At 46.9% G+C, this 23516-nt stretch overlaps 2 protein-coding genes across 19 annotated transcripts in view; one reads left to right on the forward strand and one right to left on the reverse strand.

The window, feature by feature from the left end:
• The window catches only part of TRAPPC9 (trafficking protein particle complex subunit 9), a 456853-nt gene extending 453799 nt beyond the window's left edge, over positions 1 to 3054 (reverse strand). For 4 of the 18 annotated variants that reach the window (XM_051802024.1, XM_051802023.1, XM_051802041.1 and 1 more), the window contains exons 1-2: positions 2966 to 2983; positions 737 to 1330 (exon numbers count right to left, since the gene is read on the reverse strand). In XM_051802024.1, the coding sequence (XP_051657984.1) occupies positions 737 to 1320 (584 nt within the window). In that variant the 5' untranslated portion in view covers positions 1321 to 1330; positions 2966 to 2983. The other 14 variants (XM_051802025.1, XM_051802026.1, XM_051802030.1 and 11 more) reach the window with 14 other exon arrangements.
• A 13457-nt stretch (positions 3055 to 16511) lies between these two features.
• On the forward strand, positions 16512 to 19218 carry CHRAC1 (chromatin accessibility complex subunit 1). The gene is made up of 3 exons (XM_051802078.1): positions 16512 to 16681; positions 17251 to 17377; positions 18326 to 19218. The coding sequence occupies exons 1-3, from the start codon at positions 16553 to 16555 to the stop codon at positions 18469 to 18471; spliced, it is 402 nt and encodes a 133-aa protein (XP_051658038.1). The 5' UTR covers positions 16512 to 16552; the 3' UTR covers positions 18472 to 19218.
• Positions 19219 to 23516: the final 4298 nt, after the last annotated feature.

Below are 23516 nucleotides of genomic sequence, written 5' to 3' on the forward strand. Positions count from 1 at the left end.
GCAAACAGCCAAATCAAACAGATTTTGCACTGCCTGTAGCTGGCTAACCAGAATTACCAATCCCTTGCACAAGAACATCATAACACTAAAATCTGAGAATGCAAATGAGGAAGAAGGAAAGATGTTGAGGGGGGGGAAACAAAATAAAACTCTTAACATACACAAAACCAAAGAGAAAGTTGTAGTAAACAGGTAGCAAAACAAGACAGGTCAAGAATAACAAATAATTAAATAAATAAAAAAGGAAGACAGGGAAAGATGCTGGATTTAGTCACCGGAATAAACAGCCACTGTTTCATAGGATGAAAAAGTAGACAGAGGCTTAGGGGAAAAAATACAATAAGTAGGATTAGTAAAATACTACCCAACAAAATAAAAAATTATTTTCATCAATGTTGAGTTCTTTAATTAATACTGTATATCTATTAACTATTGCTTTCTACCAAAAAGTCTCATTAGAGCAGAATCTGTCAACCTGTTCCTGTGACTTCTTCCTACTACTTGATTAGCCTCCTGAATTAAATATATATATAAAACAAGCTCAGAACATCAAATATGGTGAGACCACAAATTAAGTTCTCTTAAACCACAGCAGACAGACACAGTAAGATCTGGGCACAACCTCTGTTGTAACAAGGTACACTCTGTCCTTTCTAAGAGGCTTATCCTGAAGGCTGGCAAGTGCCACAGGTGTTTTTTTTCCAAGACCTGCAAGCTGACAAAAGTAGCTGCTTACCTACTATCGGTGTCCAGACCTACAAAATCCTTCTTCTCAAAAGGAACACAGAGGAGTGGGATCTTGTCTCCAGACTTATCAGTGGCCCTGTCAAGCCGCTTCGACTCCAACACTATGAAGAGGGACTCAATAAAATCTTCAATTCTCTTCTCCACAGTCTCACATTCATCATAACTGGGATAAAACGCCACATCCGTGCGGGGCTGCTCCGCGATCTCTCCTTGAAGCCCGAAGACAAAGAGCCGGGAATCATAGAGGGTAGCACCATACATTTCCTTATGAAGATGGAATTTTTCGAAAGTCTGAGGCCATTCCTTTGCAGAGGAGCAGTCTGTAATAGTGATCAGCCCCACGACTTTGCGGTGTGTCTGGAAATCCCCCCACTCGTTGTTCTCCGGGGGATAGTGGTGCCTGTAGCGGATGTACAGCACGCGCTGCGAGTCGCGCACGTTGACCTGGCTCACAGCTGAAATCCGCTTGTAGATCCTGAAAAAGCTCTCCTCGGGGACAATGCCAATGGGCTGAACCACGACCAGGAGGGTCTGATGATCCTCAGCACACTGCATGTAGTCAGGAACACTCATTTTGCACCAACTGCAGGCCAGTAAAAGAAAAACGTATATTATTTTTTAACATTCAGAGTACCTGGGGCTGCTGAAGCGAACCAGGACTTTGATGCTAAACATTTCTGCATCCTGAATATATGTGCTACAACACTAATATTTGCATCATCATTTTACTAAATCTTCAACCATGCAGCCAACACAAATCTGTAAATTACGTTTTTCTGACTCAATCTTGCTCCCTGTGCAGCTACACGAGACAGCTCATACATGGGGCAGCAGAGTCTCCACCACAACCAGAGAGCAAAAGCACCATCTCAGAAGATCCTGTCAGGCTCAGGCTCTCCAGTCCCATTTCCTTGGGGAAATATGGAAAATTGTGTGGGGTGAGACATAAACAGACACCGAACAGGAATGACCCAACTTTACAAGGCTGTCAGTGTTTGCACACAGCCAGGGAGAGGAAAATCAGGATCTGAACACTTACTTTTGAGAAAAAGTGAAGTCTGCTTTCTCAAAACACATGTAGGGAAGGACCGGGCAATGTTTTCTACTTCTATATTTAAGCATTTAGAATTCCTTCTCCCCTGAGCTCTCTGACTACTGCACTGCAGCTGGGTTTTAAACGAAGACATGCATTGCTGAGCCCTCACATCTCTGAGACCACCTGGACCGCACAGATCCCTTGGTCAACTTTACCTCCAAAGCATCCTCTAAAACGTACATAGGACCGAAAAACACAAACAAAGCAACGAAACCTCCACAAAAATAAACAAACAGAGAAACAAACAAACAAACAAACAAAAAACAAAAAACAAACAAACAAAAAAAAACACAGCCCGGCTTTGGACTGTCACTATCCCTCTCCCACCGTAGTGCCCGGGGTCTGCCCAGCAGCCTCCTTCCCAGGGGAGCAAACCTGTTACCAGGGAACAGCCCCGTCCACACGGTTCCCAACCGGGCGGACACTGAAGGAAGGTGGGAGCTCCCCCCTTTCCCTGTCCCCGGGGCAGATCCCGCGCTGGGCCGGTGAAGTTCAGCAGGGAAAATAAATGAACCGCAGAAGAGCCAAGCGCAGCCCCGCCGGGAAGGGGCTGAGGGGCAGCGAGAGGAGCAAGGGAGCTGCTCTGGGACAGGGGACGCGGCTGTCGGTGCTGACCGGGAAGGGGCACTCACAGCCGGGAAGGGGATCTCACAGCCGGGGAAGGGGATCTCACAGCCGGGAAGGGGCACTCACAGCCGGGAAGGGGCACTCACAGCCGGGGAAGGGGATCTCACAGCCGGGACAGGGATCTCACAGCCGGGACAGGGATCTCACAGCCGGGACAGGGATCTCACAGCCGGGACAGGGGCACTCACAGCCGGGACAGGGGCACTCACAGCCGGGACAGGGATCTCACAGCCGGGGAAGGGGCACTCACAGCCGGGAAGGGGCACTCACAGCCGGGAAGGGGCAGTCACACCCGGGGCAGGGGCACTCACAGCCGGGGCAGGGGCACTCACAGCCGAAAAGGGGCACTCACAGCCGGGAAGGGGATCTCACAGCCGAGACAGGGGCTCTCACAGCCGAAAAGGGGCACTCACAGCCGGGACAGGGGCTCTCACAGCCGAAAAGGGGCACTCACAGCCGAAAAGGGGCACTCACAGCCGGGACAGGGGCTCTCACAGCCGAAAAGGGGCACTCACAGCCGGGGCAGGAGCCGCCCCGCTCCCGCTGCCGCCGGAACTGACGGCAATGGCCGCTCCTGCCCCGCATGCGCGGGGCGATGGCGGGAGAGCCGTGAGGGGAGAGCGGAGCTCGCCCGCTGCTGCCGCCGTCCGCGGTTCATCTCCCGGCGCTTCCACGGGGAATCCGCCCGTGCCTGCGAGCATCAGGCGTTCCTCCAAGAGGAATGCGTTGAAAGGAGTGAACGAGTGATTGATTCACCCGGATGGTGAATCTCAGCCGGTTATGAAAACTTCATGGACTTTGGCAATAGTGGCCGAAAGTGAGCCTTCCTGGCATTCACAACTTCCGAAATGGTCTGGTGTCATAGAATCGTAAAGTCATCAAGGTTGGGAGAGACCTTTAAGATCATCTGTCAACCCAGCACTGCCACTGTAACCCCTAAACCACTAAACCATCACACAGCACCAGATCCAGACGCCTTTCAAACACGTCCAGGAATAGTGACTCCGCCACCTCCCTGGGCAACCTATTCCAATGCCTGACCACACTAACAGTGAAAAAAAAAAATTCTATTACCTAATCCCAATCTCTCTTGTCTTACCTTAATGCTATTTCCTTTTATCCTGTCACGGCAGAAGGCACCGGCCCCCACCTCACTATAACCTCCTTTCAGGTAGTTGTAGAGAATGAGATCCCCCCTGAGCCTCCCCAAGAACAGAAGGGGTCCTCCTCTGAGAGGACTTCTCAGAGTCATGGAGCTTAAGGGGGAAAATCCTGAGGACTCTGGAGGTATGAGCCTCGTGTGAGAGCTCAGGTGCATTTCTAGTGGACAGCCAAGTCCACCACCAAACCATGTCCCCAAGTGCCACATCTATATGTCTTTTAAATATCTCCAGGGATGGTGACTCCACCACTGCCCTGGGCAGCCTGTTCCAATACTTGACCAACCTTTGGTGAAGAAATTTTTCATAATCTAAACTTCTCCTGTGACCACCTGAGGCCATTTCCTCTTGTCTTATTGCTTGTTACTTGAGGGAAGAGACCAACTGCCACCTGGCCACAACCTCCTTTCAGGTCTCCTCAGCTACTGTGGCATGAGCTATGGGCTCCTGGTAGGTCTCTCCTCTCCCCTCAAGTTACCCCATTTTGGGAGACCAGGGAAAAATCAACAGCAAGAAGGAGCTGAACAAGCATTAGCCTTGACCTTCAGCTGGCTTCCAAGAAATGAGTAACACTTCCCAGAGGAAGAGGAGAAGGGGATGATAGCACAAGCTGGACTTGGAGGACCTGGAGGCTCAGGTGGAGGTTGACCAAGCCCACCAACAGCACGGCCAGAGAGGGATGGGTCTCTCTTCTCCCCTCAGGTTCCCCCAGTTCAGAAAATACTCTCTGTGCCCTGTGCTGGAGCTGCTGATTGTGCAGGCACAGGGGCTGCTCACCTACACCTTTAACTAGTGTAAGTCGACTTAACATGAATTCAAAGATGATAGAGGTGATGCAATTTTCAGATACAGCAGTTCTGTGAAATTCAGAAAGAATACAAATCTAGGAAGCTTCTGGAGGGAAGATGGGTGTGCTCGAACTTGGCCAAATTTAGGATAGAGGGGACAGAAAGTGATGGTTTTAAATAAAGAACATAACTAGTTTTCTCTCACAGAATTTTAGCAGGAATGTAACTTGGAGCATTTCTCACAGGGAAGTTATTTATTTCTACATTTATTTCTACAATACTGATGTTATCAGTAACAAATGCAGTGTCAGCAAATGCTGACACTGTATTTGGTTGTGGTATCAGTGATACCTAAATATCTCAAGGATTTGATCTCATGTGGACAAAGTCAGTGCTCAGTATTCTTGTGGTGACTTGGGAAGACAAACACCATCACTCCCTTCCTTTTTCTTCCCCAACTTCATATGCTGAGCATGATGTCCTGTCATCTGGAATATCACTTGGGCCAGTTGGGATCAGCTGTCCCACCTATGTCCCTTCCCAACTCCTCGTGCACCCCCAGTCCACTCGCTGGGGGGGTGAGGTCAGAGGCAGAAAAGGCCTTTCCTCTGTGTAACGTTACAGAAGGAATTTGATTGACTGTGGTTTTCCCTCTGAATACTCTCATTTAGCATTAGTGGCTCAGCATTAGCAGCTGAAGTCGCTGAAGCCTTAGGCCACAGGAGCTGACCAAGCATAAACTTTTTGATAAAACTAATGCTGCTCACTGAATTCAGAAGATGTGAGAGGAGTGGAGAAGATAAGGACCAAGGAGACAATTCCAAGAGAATGAAGTCACTCCAGAAGAAGGACAGCCCAGTAACAGTGAAAAACAGTAAGACATCAAGAGACCACAGACCAGAACTGAGTGATTGGACTTGGGCACCAGGTGATGGGTGATTATGGGTATAATTGAGAGGCATGAACAGGGGTGGGGGTCCCTGTCTGGAGGCACCCACATCAAGCTATAACTTTTAAGAACTCAGACTTTGTTTTCTTAGCAGGATCCTGTTACAGTGGCCACTGTGTGTAAATCCGTAACAGTGAGCACTGCTCAGCAACAATGGAACATCCCTGTGCTATCAACAGTTTCCAGCACAAATCCAAAACACAGCCCCAAACCAGCTACTGTGAAGAAAAACAACTCTATGCTAGCCAAAACCAGCACAATTATTCATAAATCTGCCCTTTAGCATTGCTAGATGGTTTTAGTGACATTTTTTGACAGCGCTTTATTGTTGTTTCACTTCTTCCCTACAAGACAAAAATGTGATGACAATATCATCTTTAGAAGATAATTTAGACTGTGACTGTGTGTGCTGGTTTAAAAGTTAACCAGCAGGGGGAATGAACTCAACTCAAAGGAGAGATTATAAGTCAGAATAACAATTTATTAAAATAATACAGTAAGTACAATAATACAAACAAACAATTGGTCTCAACCCACAAAAACCCAAATGTATAACCCAGTACCCTGGGGCCTGAACAAAGTGGTGTTCCTTGGGCCCTGTTTGAGTCCAAAGTAAAGGGAGAGGGGAAGAACCTGCTGGTGGGAGAGCTGCTGCAGTCTGGCCAGAACTGGTGATCGCAGTCCAGTGGTGGTCTCAGTCTGGTTGAGAGCGATGAGATGCAGCCGTCCTCTGGATCCCACGAGTGGGTTGAAAAATGTTCCAAAACTCCAAGATTATATATCCTCCAGTTCAGGCAGGAATGCTTGGTACTCCCCTCAGGGTGGGGAGTTTCACAAAGGGTGTGAGGACAGAAACATCCTCCTATCTCACAGGCCTCTTAACACCTAGTTTATAGCCTGAGGAGTCAGGCTCTATGGGCAGAGGGTGCGAATAGTCTATTGACAACAATAGTCTAGTTTCTGGGAAATGACATGGAAGGCTATAGAATACAGTTTTGGGTTACACCCACCATGATGAACTGATCTCAGTTGTCCTAACTAGGACATTATCCACCCCTTATTCTATGCCATCCATGTCATGCCCAAATTAACCCCCTTTAAAAACTATATCCCTTTAAAATTATATACATCTATCTATATATATATATATATACAATGAAACATTACAGACCATTCTCACTCAAAATTAGGTCCCCTTGTGGTACACAACGTGTCTCCCCATCTTTTTGCATTACCCACCAGGTGGAACCAGGTCCCTGAGCAAAAACAATCCCTCGGATGGGTTTGCCTTTGCTTGAGGTGGGACTAATCCAAACAGTCTTCCCTAACATTCCTCTCATATGTACCACGGGGACTTTATCTCCATCTACAGTATGCAAAAGTTCTGATTGGGCAGGGCCAGCTCGATTGATGGAACCTCGGGTGTTGACCAACCAGGTGGCCTTTGCTAAATGCAGCTCCCAGTGTTTGAGAGTCTCCCCACACAGTGCCTTCAGGGTGGTTTTCAGCAGTCCGTTGCACCGCTCAACTTTTCCAGTAGCTGGTGCATGGTAGGGGATATGATACACCCACTCAATGCCGTGCTCTTTGGCCCAGGTGTCTACGAGGCCATTCTTGAAATGGGTCCCATTATCAGACTCAATTCTCTCCGGGGTGCCGTGTCGCCACAGGACTTGTTTTTCAAGGCCCAGGATGGTATTCCGGGCAGTGGCATGAGGCACGGGGTATGTCTCCAACCATCCAGTGCTTCCTTCTACCATGGTCAGTACGTAGTGCTTACCTTGGCGGGTTTTGGGGAGTGTGATGTAGTCAACTTGCCAGGCTTCCCCATACCTGTACTTCGACCACCGTCCACCATACCATAGAGGCTTCACCCGCTTGGCCTGCTTGATGGCAGCACATGTCTCACAGTCATGGATGACCTGTGAGACAATGTCCTTGGTTAAGTCCACCCCTCGGTCACGAGCCCATCTGTATGTTGCATCTCTCCCCTGGTGACCGGAGGCGTCATGGGCCCATCGAGCCAGAAATAATTCTCCTTTGTGCTGCCAATCCAGATCTACCTGAGAGACTTTAATCCTGGCAGCTTGGTCCGCCTGCTCGTTGTTACGATGCTCCTCATTAGCCCGTTTCTTGCCTACATGAGCGTCTACGTGACGGACCTTCACACTCAGCTTCTCTACCCGGCCAGCGATGTCCTGCCACATCTCCGCCGCCCAGATGGGTTTCCCTTGGCGCTGCCAGTTGGCCTTTTTCCATCGCTCCAGCCATCCCCACAGAGCATTGGCCACCATCCATGAGTCAGTGTAGAGATAGAGTCTTGGCCACTTCTCTCGTTCAGCTATATCCAAAGCCAACTGAACGGCTTTAAGCTCTGCAAACTGACTTGACCCACCTTGTCCTTCGGTCGCTTCTGCAACTCGCCGTGTGGGACTCCATACAGCTGCCTTCCATTTTCGGTTTGTCCCTACAATGCGGCAGGAGCCATCCGTGAAGAGCACATATCGCCTTTCATCTGCTGGTAGCTTGTCATATGGTGGGGCCTCCTCAGCCCGTGTCACCTTCTCCTCCTCTTCTTCAGAGGATAGTCCGAAACTCTCACCTTCGGGCCAATTGGTGATAATTTCCAGAATCCCAGGGCGATTAGGATTCCCTATCCGGGTTCGCTGCGTGATCAGAGCGATCCACTTACTCCATGTGGCATCGGTGGCATGATGTGTGGAAGGAACTCTTCCCTTGAACATCCAGGCCAGCACTGGTAGTCGGGGTGCCAGGAGGAGCTGCGCTTCGGTGCCGATTACTTCTGAGGCAGCTCGAACTCCTTCATAGGCAGCCAGGATCTCTTTCTCAGTTGGTGTATAGCTGGCTTCAGATCCTTTGTATCCCCGACTCCAGAATCCCAGCGGTCGTCCTCGGGTCTCCCCAGGCACTTTCTGCCAGAGGCTCCAAGAAGGGCCATTCTCCCCGGCTGCGGTGTAGAGCACGTTCTTCACGTCCTGTCCTGTCCTTACTGGCCCAAGGGCTACCGCATGGGCAATCTCCTGTTTAATTTGTTCAAAGGCTTGTTGTTGTTCGGGGCCCCACTGGAAATCATTTTTCTTCCGTGTCACAAGGTAGAGAGGGCTTACAATCTGACTATACTCGGGGATATGCATCCTCCAAAAGCCCACAGCGCCTAGGAAAGCCTGTGTTTCCTTCTTGCTGGTTGGTGGGGACATGGCTGCTATTTTGTTAATCACCTCCATTGGAATTAGGCGGCGTCCATCTTGCCACTTCACTCCTAGGAACTGAATTTCCTGAGCAGGTCCCTTGACCTTACTCCGTTTAATGGCAAAACCGGCTCTTAGGAGAATCTGGATTATCTTTTCTCCTTTCTTGAAGACTTCGCCCGCTGTGTTCCCCCATACAATGATGTCATCAATGTACTGTAGGTGCTCTGGAGCCTCACCCTTTTCCAGTGCAGTCTGGATCAGTCCATGGCAAATGCTGGGACTGTGTTTCCACCCCTGAGGCAGTCGATTCCAGGTGTATTGCACACCTCTCCAAGTGAAAGCAAATTGTGGTCTGCACTCCGCTGCCAAAGGAATGGAGAAAAAGGCATTGGCTATGTCAATGGTGGCATACCACTTGGCTTCCTTGGACTCCAGCTCGTACTGGAGCTCCAGCATGTCCGGCACAGCAGCACTCAGGGGTGGTGTGACTTCATTGAGTCCACGATAATCCACCGTCAGCCTCCACTCTCCGCTGGACTTACGCACTGGCCATATAGGGCTATTAAAGGGTGAGCGAGTCTTGCTGACCACCCCCTGGGTCTCCAGTTCACGGATCATCTTTTGTATAGGGGTCACAGAGTCTCGGTCGGTGCGGTATTGCCGACGGTGCACTGTTGCTGTGGCTATCGGTACCAATTGTTCTTCAACCTTCAGCAGTCCCACAGCAGAGGGGTCCTCTGAGAGACCAGGCAAGGTGTTCAACTGTCTAATTTCCTCCGTCTCCACAGCAGCTATGCCAAAAGCCCAACGAAGTCCTTTTGGGTCTTTGAAATACCCACTCCTCAGGTAATCTATGCCAAGGATACACGGGGCCTCTGGACCAGTCACGATGGGGTGTCTGTGCCATTCCTTCCCAGTCAGGTTCACTTCAGCTTCCAGTACAGTCAGCTGTTGGGATCCCCCTGTCACCCCGGAAATGGAGATGGATTCTGCCCCTACGTATCTTGATGGCATTAATGTACATTGTGCGCCAGTGTCCACTAAAGCCTTATATCTTTGTGGCTCTGATGTGCCAGGCCACCGAATCCACACAGTCCAATAGACTCGATTGTCCCTCTCCTCTACCTGGCTAGAGGCAGGGCACCCCTAGTCCTGGTCATGGTACTCATTGTGCTCTTCTTGTGGGTATGACCTGGAGGTCCCTTCAAGAGGATCAGACGTATCATCATTCCTGTACCGTCTGGAGTCTTGCCCACGAGAGACTGGAGCAACGTTTACCCTTGAAGAGTTCTTTATGGTATTTGTTCCTCTTTTCAGTTCACGTACCCGGGCTGCTAAGGAAGAGGTGGGTTTCCCATCCCACTTCCTCATATCTTCTCCGTGCTCACGGAGGTAAAACCATAGATCGCCACGTGGAGTGTACCTTCTCTCCTTAGCCGGGGATGCTGGCTCCTGATAGCAGAGACTCTTGTTTGTCCTGGCGAGATATGGAAAATCCCTTCCTTAATTTCTTCTCTTAGCTTCTGGTGTCCCTCTTCAATTTTCTCTTCCAGGCTTCGGACGTGTTCAGCCAGTTTGGTTTCCACAGATGAGACGTGGGCTCGTAATGGGGCGGTGACAGTGTCTTCATAAATCCTGAGTTTGCTAACCAATGCTCCCACCTTGTCCTCTCCCTCCCTCCATTGCAGCGTTGCTAAGTAGCGGGAATACATTTCTGGCCCGAGTCGTGCAAACTTTAACCACATTTGGGAGGTGCACTGTACGGCATCTGGACTCTTAGGGAATCTTTCATCCTCTGAAAAGATTATCTCCAGTACAGCTAACTCCCTTAAGCACCGGATACCTTGTTCCATCGTGTTCCACTGTCCTTGCTGTACGTGGAGGTCCTCCTTGCAAAGGTATCTCTCCCTCACACTGGACAACAGTCGCCGCCAGAGGCTGAGAGTTTCCTGCCTCCTTCCAATCCCCTGATCAATGACTACATCTCGAGACAGGGATCCCAGCTGTCTGGCTTCACTCCCATCTAGGATCGTATCGTTAGCTGCGGCATCCCAGATTCGGAGCAGCCAGGTCAGAATGGACTCGTTCGCCTGTCGTGTGAACTCTCTCCGGAGCTCACGTAGCTCACCCAGGGATAGGGACCGAGTGATTATTTCTGGCTCTGTCTCCTCCGGTGGATGTGAAGGTCCCGCCTCTTCGTCATCATTTGCTATACGGACTGATTTAGTCTTTGATTTCCTTTTCTGGACAGGGGCGACTGCTATTGGTTTTGCTTGTTCTTCTGGCTCCTCGATGGTTTGTGTGGACACGGTGCCGGTTGGTTTATTTCTTTCTCCCTCTGACTCAGCTGCGGTTTGGGTGGATGTGGTGTCTGCGGATTTGCTCCTTCTCTCCTCGCCCTGACAGTGCTGTACCATGTCAAGCAGTGCCCAGTAGGCAGTGGCCAGGGCCCAGCAGGTTGCTGTGAGCTGGCCATCTCTGGAGCTGCCAGAGCATTTTTCCTTCACCAGTCTTATCATGCTAACAGGATCCTGCAGTTGTTCAGGGGTGAATTTCCAGATCATTGGAGGAGAAAACTTTTCCAAATACTGGCTGATGTCCTCCCACTTCCCGTGCCACTCAGCATTATCTGCTCCCAGGGCAGGTGTCCAACCAACCTCCCTAAAAGGCACTTTTCTGACCCTAAACATGGTGTACACAGTACAGAGCAGACAGAGCAACACTAACAATAACATTATGCTGTCCTTAACATCAAAAGGGAACTCAATATTTTCAAAAACTGTTTTAGCAGGTCTGAAGGGGAAGAAGGAGGTGGGAGGCTGGAAACCATCCACCCCTGTTCCCCCAAAAAGCTGGGTACGATTTTTAATGAGGCCCCAGAGGTAGCAACCCAAACCAGGACAGGCAAACAGGACTGAATACACATTTACAATGAAACTCATTGCTTCTGATGTTAGAATGACATAAACATAATATACTAATAAAGCAATTTGGATCCCTCTCCCTGGTCTCAAAGAGAGCATCAAAACAGGCAAATAATACCCCATCTGTGGAAATATGAACAGGCTCAAATACAACATCCATGTGAGTGCATCAAACAACATGGTGATCAGGGAGTTTCTATATTCAAATAGACAAATGCTTAAAATGAAATTGTGATTCTGACTTCTCTCTCTCTGCCCGACGTTTGGGCGCCAAAAATGTGCTGGTTTAAAAGTTAACCAGCAGGGGGAATGAACTCAACTCAAAGGAGAGATTATAAGTCAGAATAACAAATTATTAAAATAATACAGTAAGTACAATAATACAAACAAACAATTGGTCTCAACCCACAAAAACCCAAATGTATAACCCAGTACCCTGGGGCCTGAACAAAGTGGTGTTCCTTGGGCCCTGTTTGAGTCCAAAGTAAAGGGAGAGGGGAAGAACCTGCTGGTGGGAGAGCTGCTGCAGTCTGGCCAGAACTGGTGATCGCAGTCCAGTGGTGGTCTCAGTCTGGTTGAGAGCGATGAGATGCAGCCGTCCTCCGGATCCCACGAGTGGGTTGAAAAATGTTCCAAAACTCCAAGATTATATATCCTCCAGTTCAGGCAGGAATGCTTGGTACTCCCCTCAGGGTGGGGAGTTCCACAAAGGGTGTGAGGACAGAAACATCCTCCTATCTCACAGGCCTCTTAACACCTAGTTTATAGCCTGAGGAGTCAGGCTCTATGGGCAGAGGGTGCGAATAGTCTATTGACAACAATAGTCTAGTTTCTGGGAAATGACATGGAAGGCTATAGAATACAGTTTTGGGTTACACCCACCATGATGAACTGATCTCAGTTGTCCTAACTAGGACACTGTGTAAACACTGTGTTCTAGAAATTTCTCCCTGCCATTAAGCTACTCAGTCTCCTGAGATCCTCCAAGATGAAGGTATGAAGAATGTTCTGTATAATTCCAAATGGTAGAATATCTCTGGATAGAAGTTGCCTAAATGTGTATCTGTCATAAGTGGAAATGGAAGATTACACATAGTACTGTCTGCCTAAAAGCTTGGCTCCTCTTGATTGATTTTTGCTTTTGAATATCTTCATTGCTGCAGCTTTTCTAGTGGAGGAACTCCTACAGTGAGAGCCTTACCTGCAACTTCCACATGCTTAGGTATCTTCCAGCAACCATTGGCAGTTCAGCCACTTTCTGTTTGTATTTGTGCATTAACATATAATTTACCAACTGCTCAGATTTATCTCATAGTTGGCATGTGACACAATGTTCTTATCCCATCAATCAGATTCCCTCAGAATACCTTTTTTTTTTTTGCATGGTGCAAGAAATACTTCTGCTTTGTCATGAATTTGTCTGTTTTCATTGTTTCTAAATGCTGCTTTTGTATCACTACTGCAGTTTCAAAGAATGCTGCTACAGAGGTTAATTTCTTTTTTTGCACTATGCATCTTCTGCTGGACACCTCTTTCTTTTAATATAACACATTAATTATGTCTGTGCCAACTGCTTATCCACATATTGTGCTTATACTTTGCCAGACCAGCTTTAGCTCCTTCCCTTGTTTGCTGACATGGGCAGGTTTTTCCCTAGTCCAGCATTTATCCACTGTTCTTTACCTAGTAACAGTGAATTTCTTTTTTTTTTTTTAATTACAGATCATAAATAATTAAATATCTAATTTTTGACTTCTTAAATGTGTATGAATTGGTTTTAAAATGTCACTCAGCAACAGAGTGGCCTAAAATTGAGCCCTGGGAACTCCACAGGGGACTGAGCACCAGCCTGATGTAACCTGGTTCACTAAACTTGCTGTTTCTCCAATAGAGAAAGCTACTCCAATAGAGCTACTGCTCTCAGTAGCTTTTGGGAATTCAGCAGACACTTTACCCAGATTCTCATCCGTGGGGCATTTTGATTATATCAGGTTTATCATTGTTTTTCTTTTACTATAATCCAATGAAGCTTGATACAGAGGTACTTTTCAGTAATTCACCATCCTTTCCTGCTTTCAGGTACCTCACTAGTACATCTGAATAAATTTTCCTAATTTGAGCAGACTGTTTATTGGAGCAGCAAGTTTTCCTTTGCCATTGCTGTATTCCCTCCATAGCACAGGACACAGGTAAAATCAGTACATTAGGAAGTAGTAGTTTTTATGCAAATTACTAGAGGTGATATTTATTTTACCTGTGTTCCCTGTCAGGTTTAACAAAGAATTCTTAATAACAACACCCATTCAGTTCTAATTCAAGAGAATTAATTCTAGCTTTATAGATTTGTTTGTTTTAATTAGGAACAAGTTGGATCCCATTACTGGTACAACATTAATTTTGCAATTACAAAGTATGTTAAAGATAAATTATTAAATATCAATAATATTGCAGTATCATGGTGTTCTCTTATGCTATATGGTCCTAATTCTGTGTCCAAACAGCTCAATACCCTCAGAAATCTTGGTAGTTCGATGGGGGTTTATATGCATATTGAAATCATGAAAGACCCCAGTAGTATTTACAAGAAATTCTCTGTCAGAGTAATGTCAGCTGTTTCCACAAGATGTCACAAGACACTAAAGATCAAGGAAGAAACTAAGCCTTGCAGATATCCATGTAGCATCCTAGAATATTGTGCTTCCGTTCAGACATAACTTCAACAGAATGGCCTCACAGAAGGTGTAACCTCAAAGGAATTACACTGCTTGAGAGACACAGATTATCTGCAATAGCGAACTTTAAATGATGTGCCCAAATACAGTAATTTTGGAACTGCATCATCACTGTATTATCCTTGCACCAAGGTGCTTACAACTGCTTATGGTGCTGTGTTCTATTAATAAATCAGTATTATCTGTACCCTTCTCCTTATGTACTGGGCAAAGTCTATATAAGATAGCAACATTCAGTCAAGAAACTCCCTGTATTTTTCATTTAATGTGCTTCTTTATGGGTACATCTCTTTCTGCCCTAAATTCCATGTGAATTATTATTGTGTATTATGGAAAAGCTCCTGCTCTTCACTCTCATACTAAGAGATAATTTAGTGGCATTAGCAGACTTCTTACCAATACAAACCATCAGGCTTGTTGTTTGTAAAGCATGTTGGAAAGTTTTTTATTGAGGCCATTAATGAATTGATGTAAACTATGCGTCACCACTCCTGGAAGTGCTCACTCGGTCCCTGTGGGATCCAACACCCTCATCCAAACAGGCACAGATGAACTTCTGGAGCCAATGCTCCCAACACCAAAACCCATCCACAAGCATGTTACAACCTGCCTACATAGCAGACACACGAAGTAAATATGGGGAACGTGTTAATAATGAAGATGCAGCCCCATCATCACTTAATAGTTTACATGTGCCCTCCACACGCCCACACAACCTCCCAGGAGTGCCAGGATGACCAGGCACATTCCCTGGTACTGCACTGCAGCAGCAGAGGCGTTGAGCAGCCTGTAATAACAGTTTGGATTAACAACTTTGGAGCCACTGGCCTGTAATTGGGATACATGCAGGAGGCACGTGGTTGCCATTAAAATGAATTCCCGACACTCATGGACCAGCCTGGGGCTGAGGAGCCATGTCAAGGGGGCGAGGAAGGGAAAGCCCCAAGGAGGGCCCGCAGGACCCCGTCCAGGGGGGCCCAGGGATGGCTGAGGGAGCTGGGGATGTTTAGCCCGGAGAAAAGGAGGCTCAAGGGGGACCGTATTGCTCCCCACAACTACCTGAAAGGAGGGTGTAGCCAGGTGGGGATCAGGCTCTTCTCTCACCTAGGAAGTATTAGGGTGAGAGGAAACGGCCTCCTCAAGTTGTGCAAGGGGAGGTTGGACATTAGGAAGAGTTTCTTCACGGAAAGGGTGGTTAGATAGAGGAATGGGGTGCTCAAGGAGGTGGTGGAGTCACCGTCCCTGGAGGTGTTTAAGAAAGACAGGACGTGGCACTCAGTTCCATAGTCTAGTTGACATGGTGGTGTTCGGTCATAAGTTGGACTCGATGATCTCGGAGATCTTTTCCAACCAGAATTCCAGTCTTCTCCAACAGAATTCTGTGATTCTGAGAAGTCTCCGAAGCCTCAGCGCGCCCGGGGAGGCGGAGCCGGCGGGGCCGGTGGTCCCTGTAGTCCCTTCTGTCGGGAGTTGTAATCCCGGGATCAGGCCGGTCCCGGTGCAGGGAGCTGTAGTCCAGGAAGGTACCTGTGTTTCAGGGAGCTGTACTCCCGGGATCGGCGCCGTCGGGAGCTGTACTCCCGGGATCGGCGCCGTAGGGAGCTGTAGTCCCGGGATCAGCGCCGTAGGGAGCTGTCGGGAGCTGTAGTCCCGGGGTCGGTGTCCTGGGGAGCTGTCGGGAGCTGTAGCCCCGGGATCGGCGCCGTCGGGAGCTGTACTCCCGGGATCGGCGCCGTCGGGAGCTGTACTCCCGGGATCGGCGCCGTCGGGAGCTGTACTCCCGGGATCGGCGCTGTCGGGAGCTGTAGTCCCGGGATCGGTGCCATAAAGAACTGTAGTCCTGGGCTCGATGCCGTAGGGAGCTGTCGGGAGCTGTAGTCCCGGGATCGGTGCCCTAGGGAGCTGTCGGGAGCTGTAGTCCCGGGATCGGTGCCATAAAGGACTGTAGTCCCGGGATCGGTGTCCTCGGGAGCTGTCGGGAGCTGTAGTCCCGGGGTCGGTGTCCTGGGGAGCTGTCGGGAGCTGTAGTCCCGGGATCGGCGCTGTCGGGAGCTGTAGCCCCGGGATCGGCGCTGTCGGGAGCTGTAGTCCCGGGATCGGCGCTGTCGGGAGCTGTAGTCCCGGGATCGGTGCCGTAGGGAGCTGTCGGGAGCTGTAGTCCCGGGATCGGCGCTGTCGGGAGCTGTAGTCCCGGGATCGGCGCTGTCGGGAGCTGTAGTCCCGGGATCGGCGCTGTCGGGAGCTGTAGTCCCGGGATCGGCGCTGTCGGGAGCTGTAGTCCCGGCTCAGCCCCGCCTACGGGTCCCGGCGGGCCGAGATGGCGGCGCGGCTGAGCGAGAACCGTCTGGTGTCGCTGCCCCTGTCGCGGATCCGCGTCATCATGAAGAGCTCCCCGGAGGTGTCCAGCATCAACCAGGACGCGCTGTTCCTCACAGCCAAAGCCACGGTACCGCCGCGCCCTCCCCGCTCCCCCTGCCCCGGCCGAGGGGCCTCTGCCGCCGGAGGGTTCGCGCTGCCCCCGGGCCGCGCTCCCGCTGCCCGCTCCCCGCATCGGGACATGGAACCAAACCCTGGCCCTCAGCTTCCCCGACATTAGAATCATAGAGAGGTTTGGGTTGGAAGGAGACCTGGAAGATCAGGGACACCTTCCACTATCCCAGGTTGCTCCAACCTGGCCTTGAAACACTTCCAGGGATGGGGCAGCCACAGCTTCTTCTGGGCAAACTGGGCCTCATCACCCTCACCACAGGGAAGAATTTTTTTTCCTGATATCCAGTCTAAACCTACTTTTTTTTCAGTTTGAAGCCATTCCCCCTGTTCCTGTTACAAGCCCTTGTAAACACTCTTGCCCTGTCTGTCCTGTAAGTTCTCTTTGGGAACTGGACATCCCTGAGTCTCTGCACTGAGTGCCCACTGTCTGTGTGGTTAAACATAGCGCTTCTGCCTTGAGAGAGGGATCAACTATATATGTGAATTCTTAGCTTGACTATTTGTTTTTGTTTTCTTCTTTTTTAGGAGCTTTTTGTTCAGTATCTGGCTTCATACTCCTACAAACACGGCAGAGGGAAGGAGAAGAACGCTCTGACTTACACTGACCTGTCTCATACAGCAGAAGAGTGTGAGACCTTTCAGTTCCTTGCAGGTATTGATGTTACGAGGACAAATCCAGTGTGTGATTTAGACCATGAAATCTTGATCTTAATGCATTGTTTTGTGAGGACCCAGTTCTGCTGCTGGTCACTGATCCCCTGTAAAGCATTCAACTGGAACTCATCAACTACATCGCTGAAAACATTTCTTTGTGAATGGGGATTTTTCTTCTGCCTCTAAATTATACAATTATACTGTATATAGTTCTTAGCATATTGCCTTAAGCATTTCTTAAATTGCAATTCCATTGAAAGCTTTCAGCCCATAAAAGAAGATCATTGCACATCTTTAGGTGAGAAGTTACGTGGACCAAAAGTGGCGCACACAGAAATCTGTAAGTTTTGAGCAAAAGGGCTTCATTGTATGGTCCCTCTCTCCTTTTAGATATATGTACACACATGTGTTTACATGCAGTTTTTACTGGTGCTTGGATTTGTGTTGTAACACTGAGCTCAAAGATGCTCCTAATCCAGTCTTTCTCTGGGTTCCCCATGGACATACTTCCAGTGCACACAGTTCTGCTTTGTATCAGGTCCATTACTGCCCTGAACAAGTATCTTAATGAAAAAAAAACCACACCAAAACAAAACATTTTTACAGGGTATGAGTTGGAGAGCTGGCTTGTTGGATCCAGGCAGCTGAACACTCTATTTTAAATCAAATAAATAATGCACATCAGCAGACAGTAAAGACAGTTGCCAGTAATGAGTGGTAAAATATATTCCTTATCTTTGGTTACTTGTACTGTAAGTGGGTAATTCCCTGTTACTCTTACAGCTGTATAGGTCAGACTGTTTTACCTGATTATTCACTTGAGCTTTGTTAAAAATACTAATATTTATTTTTGACTTCATTTCATTAGTGATTTGGGTGCAACAGTATTAATGAGGCAATATAAGTGTTCAAAACTGACTATAAAAGCAACAATTCTACCTTCCAGATATCTTGCCAAAGAAGATCCTAGCGAGCAAATACCTAAAGATGCTCGAAAAAGAGAAACGAGATGGAGAAGTGGGGGAAGGACATGAAGAGGATGAGGAGGAAGAGGATGAAGATGAAGCTGTTGGTGACAGTGTTGGATCTTAAGGCCAATGGAGAATTGCTTCATAGTTGATCCACTTTCTGTTGTATAAAGGATGTTTTTGTGACTGAGAATCCAGATGCTGGATATATTTATACACTGAGCCATCTGCTTTTGCTTTAAGAAGTTTAGAAATTGAACTTTATACTTTTTGAAGAATGGGATTCTACCCTCAGAAACACGGCGGGGTAGGAGGACACAGTGTAAATCTGACAGCAGAGCTTGCTCAGATGATTTAAAATTACTTTTCAGACAATCAGTACCCAAATTTAAAATTTCTTACAGGCAGCTTTCAGTCCAAAAGCTCCAAAAGTGGACCAAGTCCATTAAATAAGTCTTTAAAAACAGCTACTTCTGTGATGCAGCCTAGATACCATGTGGGCACCAAAACAGGGTTGAGGAGATCCATTACAAGGGCTAATGAGGTTCTGCAGTTGTGGTGGTAAAAGTAAATGTCTTAGAAAATGATGTAAATATGTACTTCTAGGACCTTTTTCTCTAATGAACTCTATTTCTGCAGTTTCTCCTTCCAAAATGCACATTGAAGTCTTACTAGACGTGAATTCCTGAGAGTAAGCAACTCCTTTGCCATTGGAGTGACAGAGCTGGATTTTTCACTTGGTTTTAGTTTGTTGTTTTGTGGTTTATTTTGTTTTGGTTTTGTTTGGTTTTTTTTACAATAGAAATGGCAACTGCCCTGTATGGAACTTTACGTGCAACTTTCTAAAATAAATGTTTTGTATGAAAACTGACATCGGTGCAGAAACTTTCTGTTCTTTCCAGCTTCAGTCATCACCAGTGTAGTAATGTTTGCAGAGAGTCATGGTCAGTCACTGAGAGAGAAATAACCAAAATCTCTTGCCCCAGGTGTGGAGAATGCCCCAGGTAAGAATGGGAATGTTATTAGAGAACAGGACCTCCCACTCCAAAAAAGCTGGGCAGTGACCTGCCCTGAATCAGTCAGGAATTTGTTGTCTCAACACCCCATTTTGGCTGGCATGGTAAAGGGAATTGTCCTTCCTGTCAGGATGCCACCAACTGCTTCTCTTGGGTTGAAGACACACTAAACTGCTCTTAAAACACAGGGCAGAAAGCGCCAGCAGCTCCATAATCCAACACACTCCAGACTGGTGCTAGGAAAGCACAGTGGAGGTTAGGCAGGTAAGAGCAGGCACTGGCAGAGCAAAGCTACTGAGCCACACCAGAAATGCTATTTTAAAAGATCAAAGGATGTTCCACTACAAAAACTTCCCTAAGTTGCCATAAATGAAAATGGTATTGTACCAGGAATGCTGCAGTGAGTGCTGAGTGATGCTGGATCCCTAGAGAAGTTCCCAAGTGGGTTTATGCTAAACTACTCCATTGTTGAAAGGGTTGTTTGGTGCTTTTTCTTTTTTTTTAATGTTTTTATTAAAAGTGCATGGAGATCTGTGGGAAACTGAGCATGGAATGCTGTCTGTTGGGGGAAGGGGGTGCCAGCAGCAGGATGTGCCAGTTCTTTGGGAAAATAAAAAAAAAAAGGTACTTGCACATCTGGCCCCAAGGTCAAACCTCCCCAACCAGAAATGCCAAACCAGCACATTAACAAAAGGCACTACATTCCAAGTGGGATCAGATGTGCACAGAGACTGATCCAGACACTGGAACACCAAGATAACATTTCAAGTGACACTTCCCAGTCCACCCTTATCCCTTGCAGGAAGTGAAGAGCCACATCCACAAGCTGCAGCTACAAAACACATAAGTGAACATGAACTTCCTCAAAAGTGACCAAGTATCTTCACCTGTTTGAGGTGTTCAGGGCTTTTAGAGAGTGGAACACAGGCCAGGGGACACTTTGCAGGATGAATCTATTATTACATATTTCTATCTTCCCCCTCTTCCTGTAATGGCTTGTGAAGTCCTTCCCACCCCCAGCCAAAGCTGCTCAAAGAAGATGAAACTTCCTAAGCTTGCAAAAAATGACAAAAGGACTGTGGTTACTAAGTATAAATCACCATATTTCATCCCTCTTAGAAGTTTCCTGTGGGATGATGAACATATTCTGTGAATTACTGAGGCCACAAGAACGTGCACACCCTTCTGGATTCGCTCAGCCAGAATCCTCAATGGGAACTTCAGAGCTGCCAAAATTTGCCACAGCCATCCCCGAGGCCCTGCAGCTGCCAGAGCTGGTTGCCATCAAACCAGTGAAGGGTTATTTGTTTTCCCCAAGAGCCTGACAGAGCAAAACCACATCCAACTCAAAGCAAGGTTTCAAAAACAAGGGGAAAAATAAACGGAAGGGACAGCTGGGACATCATTTTCACATTATTGAGTAAAACCAATCTGTGTTTGCAGGGTTGGGCTCCCAAAGGAAGCTCCTTGTCACCCTTGCAGTTCTGTTGGGTATCTTCTTTCACTCAATGATTTATAGAACACACCAGGTGGTCACAGCTTTTCCATTTAAAAACTGATCACTGTAGGAATTCACTCAGAAAGCAAAAGGCAGGATTTCAAGCAAGTGATTTCCAAAGCACCTTCCATAAATAATTCCAGGATTATGACTTGTAAGCAGTTAAAGCAGCAAATATTGTCTCTGGAAAGCTGGGCAAAGAGGAGGTCAGTGCACAGGGAAACATCCAAACCAGAGGTGAGTGGTGTCATGCAAGGGAGGGCAAAGGGACCAGAGCTTTTGGGCTCTCAGGCAACAGAGACCTTCTCTTGCTCAGCCTAGAGAAAAGGAGGCTCAGGAGGGACCTTCTGGATCTCTACAACTCCCTGAAAGGAGGTTGTAGCCAGGTGGGGATCAGTCTCTTCTCCCACATAACAGGATGAGAGGAAATGGCCTCAAGTTGTGCCAGGGGAGGTTTAGATTGGACATCAGAGAAAATTCTTCACAGAAAGAGTTGTCAGGCACTGGAAGAGGCTGTCCAGGGAAGTGGTGGAGTCACCATCCCTGGGGGAATTAAAAAGCAGTGTAGATGTGGCACTTGGGGACACGGTTTAGTGGTGGCCTTGGCAGTGCTGGGTCAATTATTGCACTGGATGATCACAGAGGTATTTTCCAACCTAAACGATTCCATGATTCTCTGCTCACTATGGAAAATGACTGGGGCCATGAATATGTCCTGTATTCAACATGCCCATGCATGGAACAGTCTCACAGTGCACAAAATGCAGAAAATGGCCAAATATTACACAAAAAGACATCAAACAGTATCTTGTAAAGATGAGGAATTTTATTTTATTGACATACTATGAGGCAAAACAAAATTGACACCATACAAAATAACTTTATAAAATATCATTCACATCATTATTTTGTCAGGAATTACAGCATTCTGAGCTTGTTACGAGTCTTATGTTTTGAGGTGAAAAACACTACGCTAAATCTTTAGTATTAGTTGTATATATACAGTAAGAAACCAGAACAGAACCTGTTAGGTTTTTCATGAGTTTATTGCAAAAGTAGTGCAAACTATTTTACCTTGCGAGCTGTAAAACAAACTTGGAAAAGGACCCACCTAAGCTTAAAAACATGACAATAAATGCTCGATTTCACAGCCTTTGCAGCTTCCTTCAAACAGTTCTCAACAAAAAAATTCCCCATCTCTGCACCATGTTTAGATTTTCACTGATTTGGAACTGAAGGAGTAGAGGATGGACCTGCACAGGGAGCGGGCAGAGGGCAGGAGTGTCCTGCTCTGACACGGGGCACAGCTTTTACCAATGGATTTGGGGAGCTCAGGGAATTTGGTGCAGCCCCAAAACACCTGCCAACAACAGGGCAAGTTGGGTCACTTTGTTCCCCCCTGTTAATAAGCTGCCCCTTTCCATACTCATATTTGAGAAAAGAGTCAAGAAAGCAGAACAAGCAGGAGAAAAAATATATAATTAAGAATTAGGAACATGTATTGTCTGTTTTGGGAATATAGTATCCTTTTCCTCCTCTTCCTGAAGTCTACATAAAGCAGATTTCCATCGTCCTCCTCCCCATGGGCACATCCCATCCCAAACCACTGCACGATCCCAAGGCAGGATACTACATTCTACGAGATCCAGAGAAAACAACGGCCTAAAATGCTACCGGGGTCCCCCCAAAACAAACAGGTAGCTGAGTCATCTCCTAAAAAAAATCATAAAAGCAAACAAATGCTACATGAAAAATGTTAAAGAAACAAAATGCAGCATATTCAGGCTCTTTTTTTTATTTTTTATCTTGAGGTACCTATATAAATATTACCTTCTGCCCAAAGTACGACTGGTTTTGTTAAAAAACTAAAGTCCTTGTCACGAGCCAATTGCAGGGCAAACATTATTACTGAGAAAGTGCAACCATGCTGATCATTTATCTGCAGCATATTAAAGGATGATTAGGCTTTAGAAAATATAGCTTAAGTCTAGACCTGATGGAGCAGTTTTATAAAAACACTGAACAGAGGCATTTTCCTTTTGTTCGAGTCTCTCTGCAGCAGAAAGCCTTAGGAAACAGCTTGGAAGTCCTGCCATGATGGAATGTCAGCACTTTTACAATCCCATATATAGATATTTTTTTTCTTTAATATTTAAACTAAACACAATTTTACAACAAAGATTCCCCCCCTACCCCCCCCATTGTAGGTACTGGTAAAAAGTCGATTTTTTTTAATTATTATTTTTTAAACTTCAAAAAATGATAGAGTATCACAACTTAAAGCTTTCCAAAAATGAATTCTTTTGAAGTAAAAAAGGTTCACATCATAGAAAAACTTACACGTAGTTGTAAACTTACAAACTTATAAAATTGTGGAAAGGTCAATGACATTTTATTCCCTCACCCTTACACGTGTATCCACTCATTTTTAAATATATATATATATATACATGCACACACATACAGTTATGTGCTATATGTGTGTGATATATGCATATATAGAGACACACAGGTTACAGATTTGGGGTCAGGATTATACATTTTAAACTTTATTGGGCGTTTCTCTTTGCCTAGGTCAGCTGTGATACTGTACATTTTACAACTTGCTACACTGAAAAAATAGCTTCAAATTCGCTAAAACTCCCATTTCGTGAC

This window comes from Manacus candei, unplaced genomic scaffold (assembly GCF_025592945.1).
Source record: "Manacus candei isolate 608988 ecotype Guabito, Panama unplaced genomic scaffold, ASM2559294v1 h1tg000054l, whole genome shotgun sequence".
Classification (NCBI taxonomy): Eukaryota; Metazoa; Chordata; class Aves; order Passeriformes; family Pipridae; genus Manacus; species Manacus candei.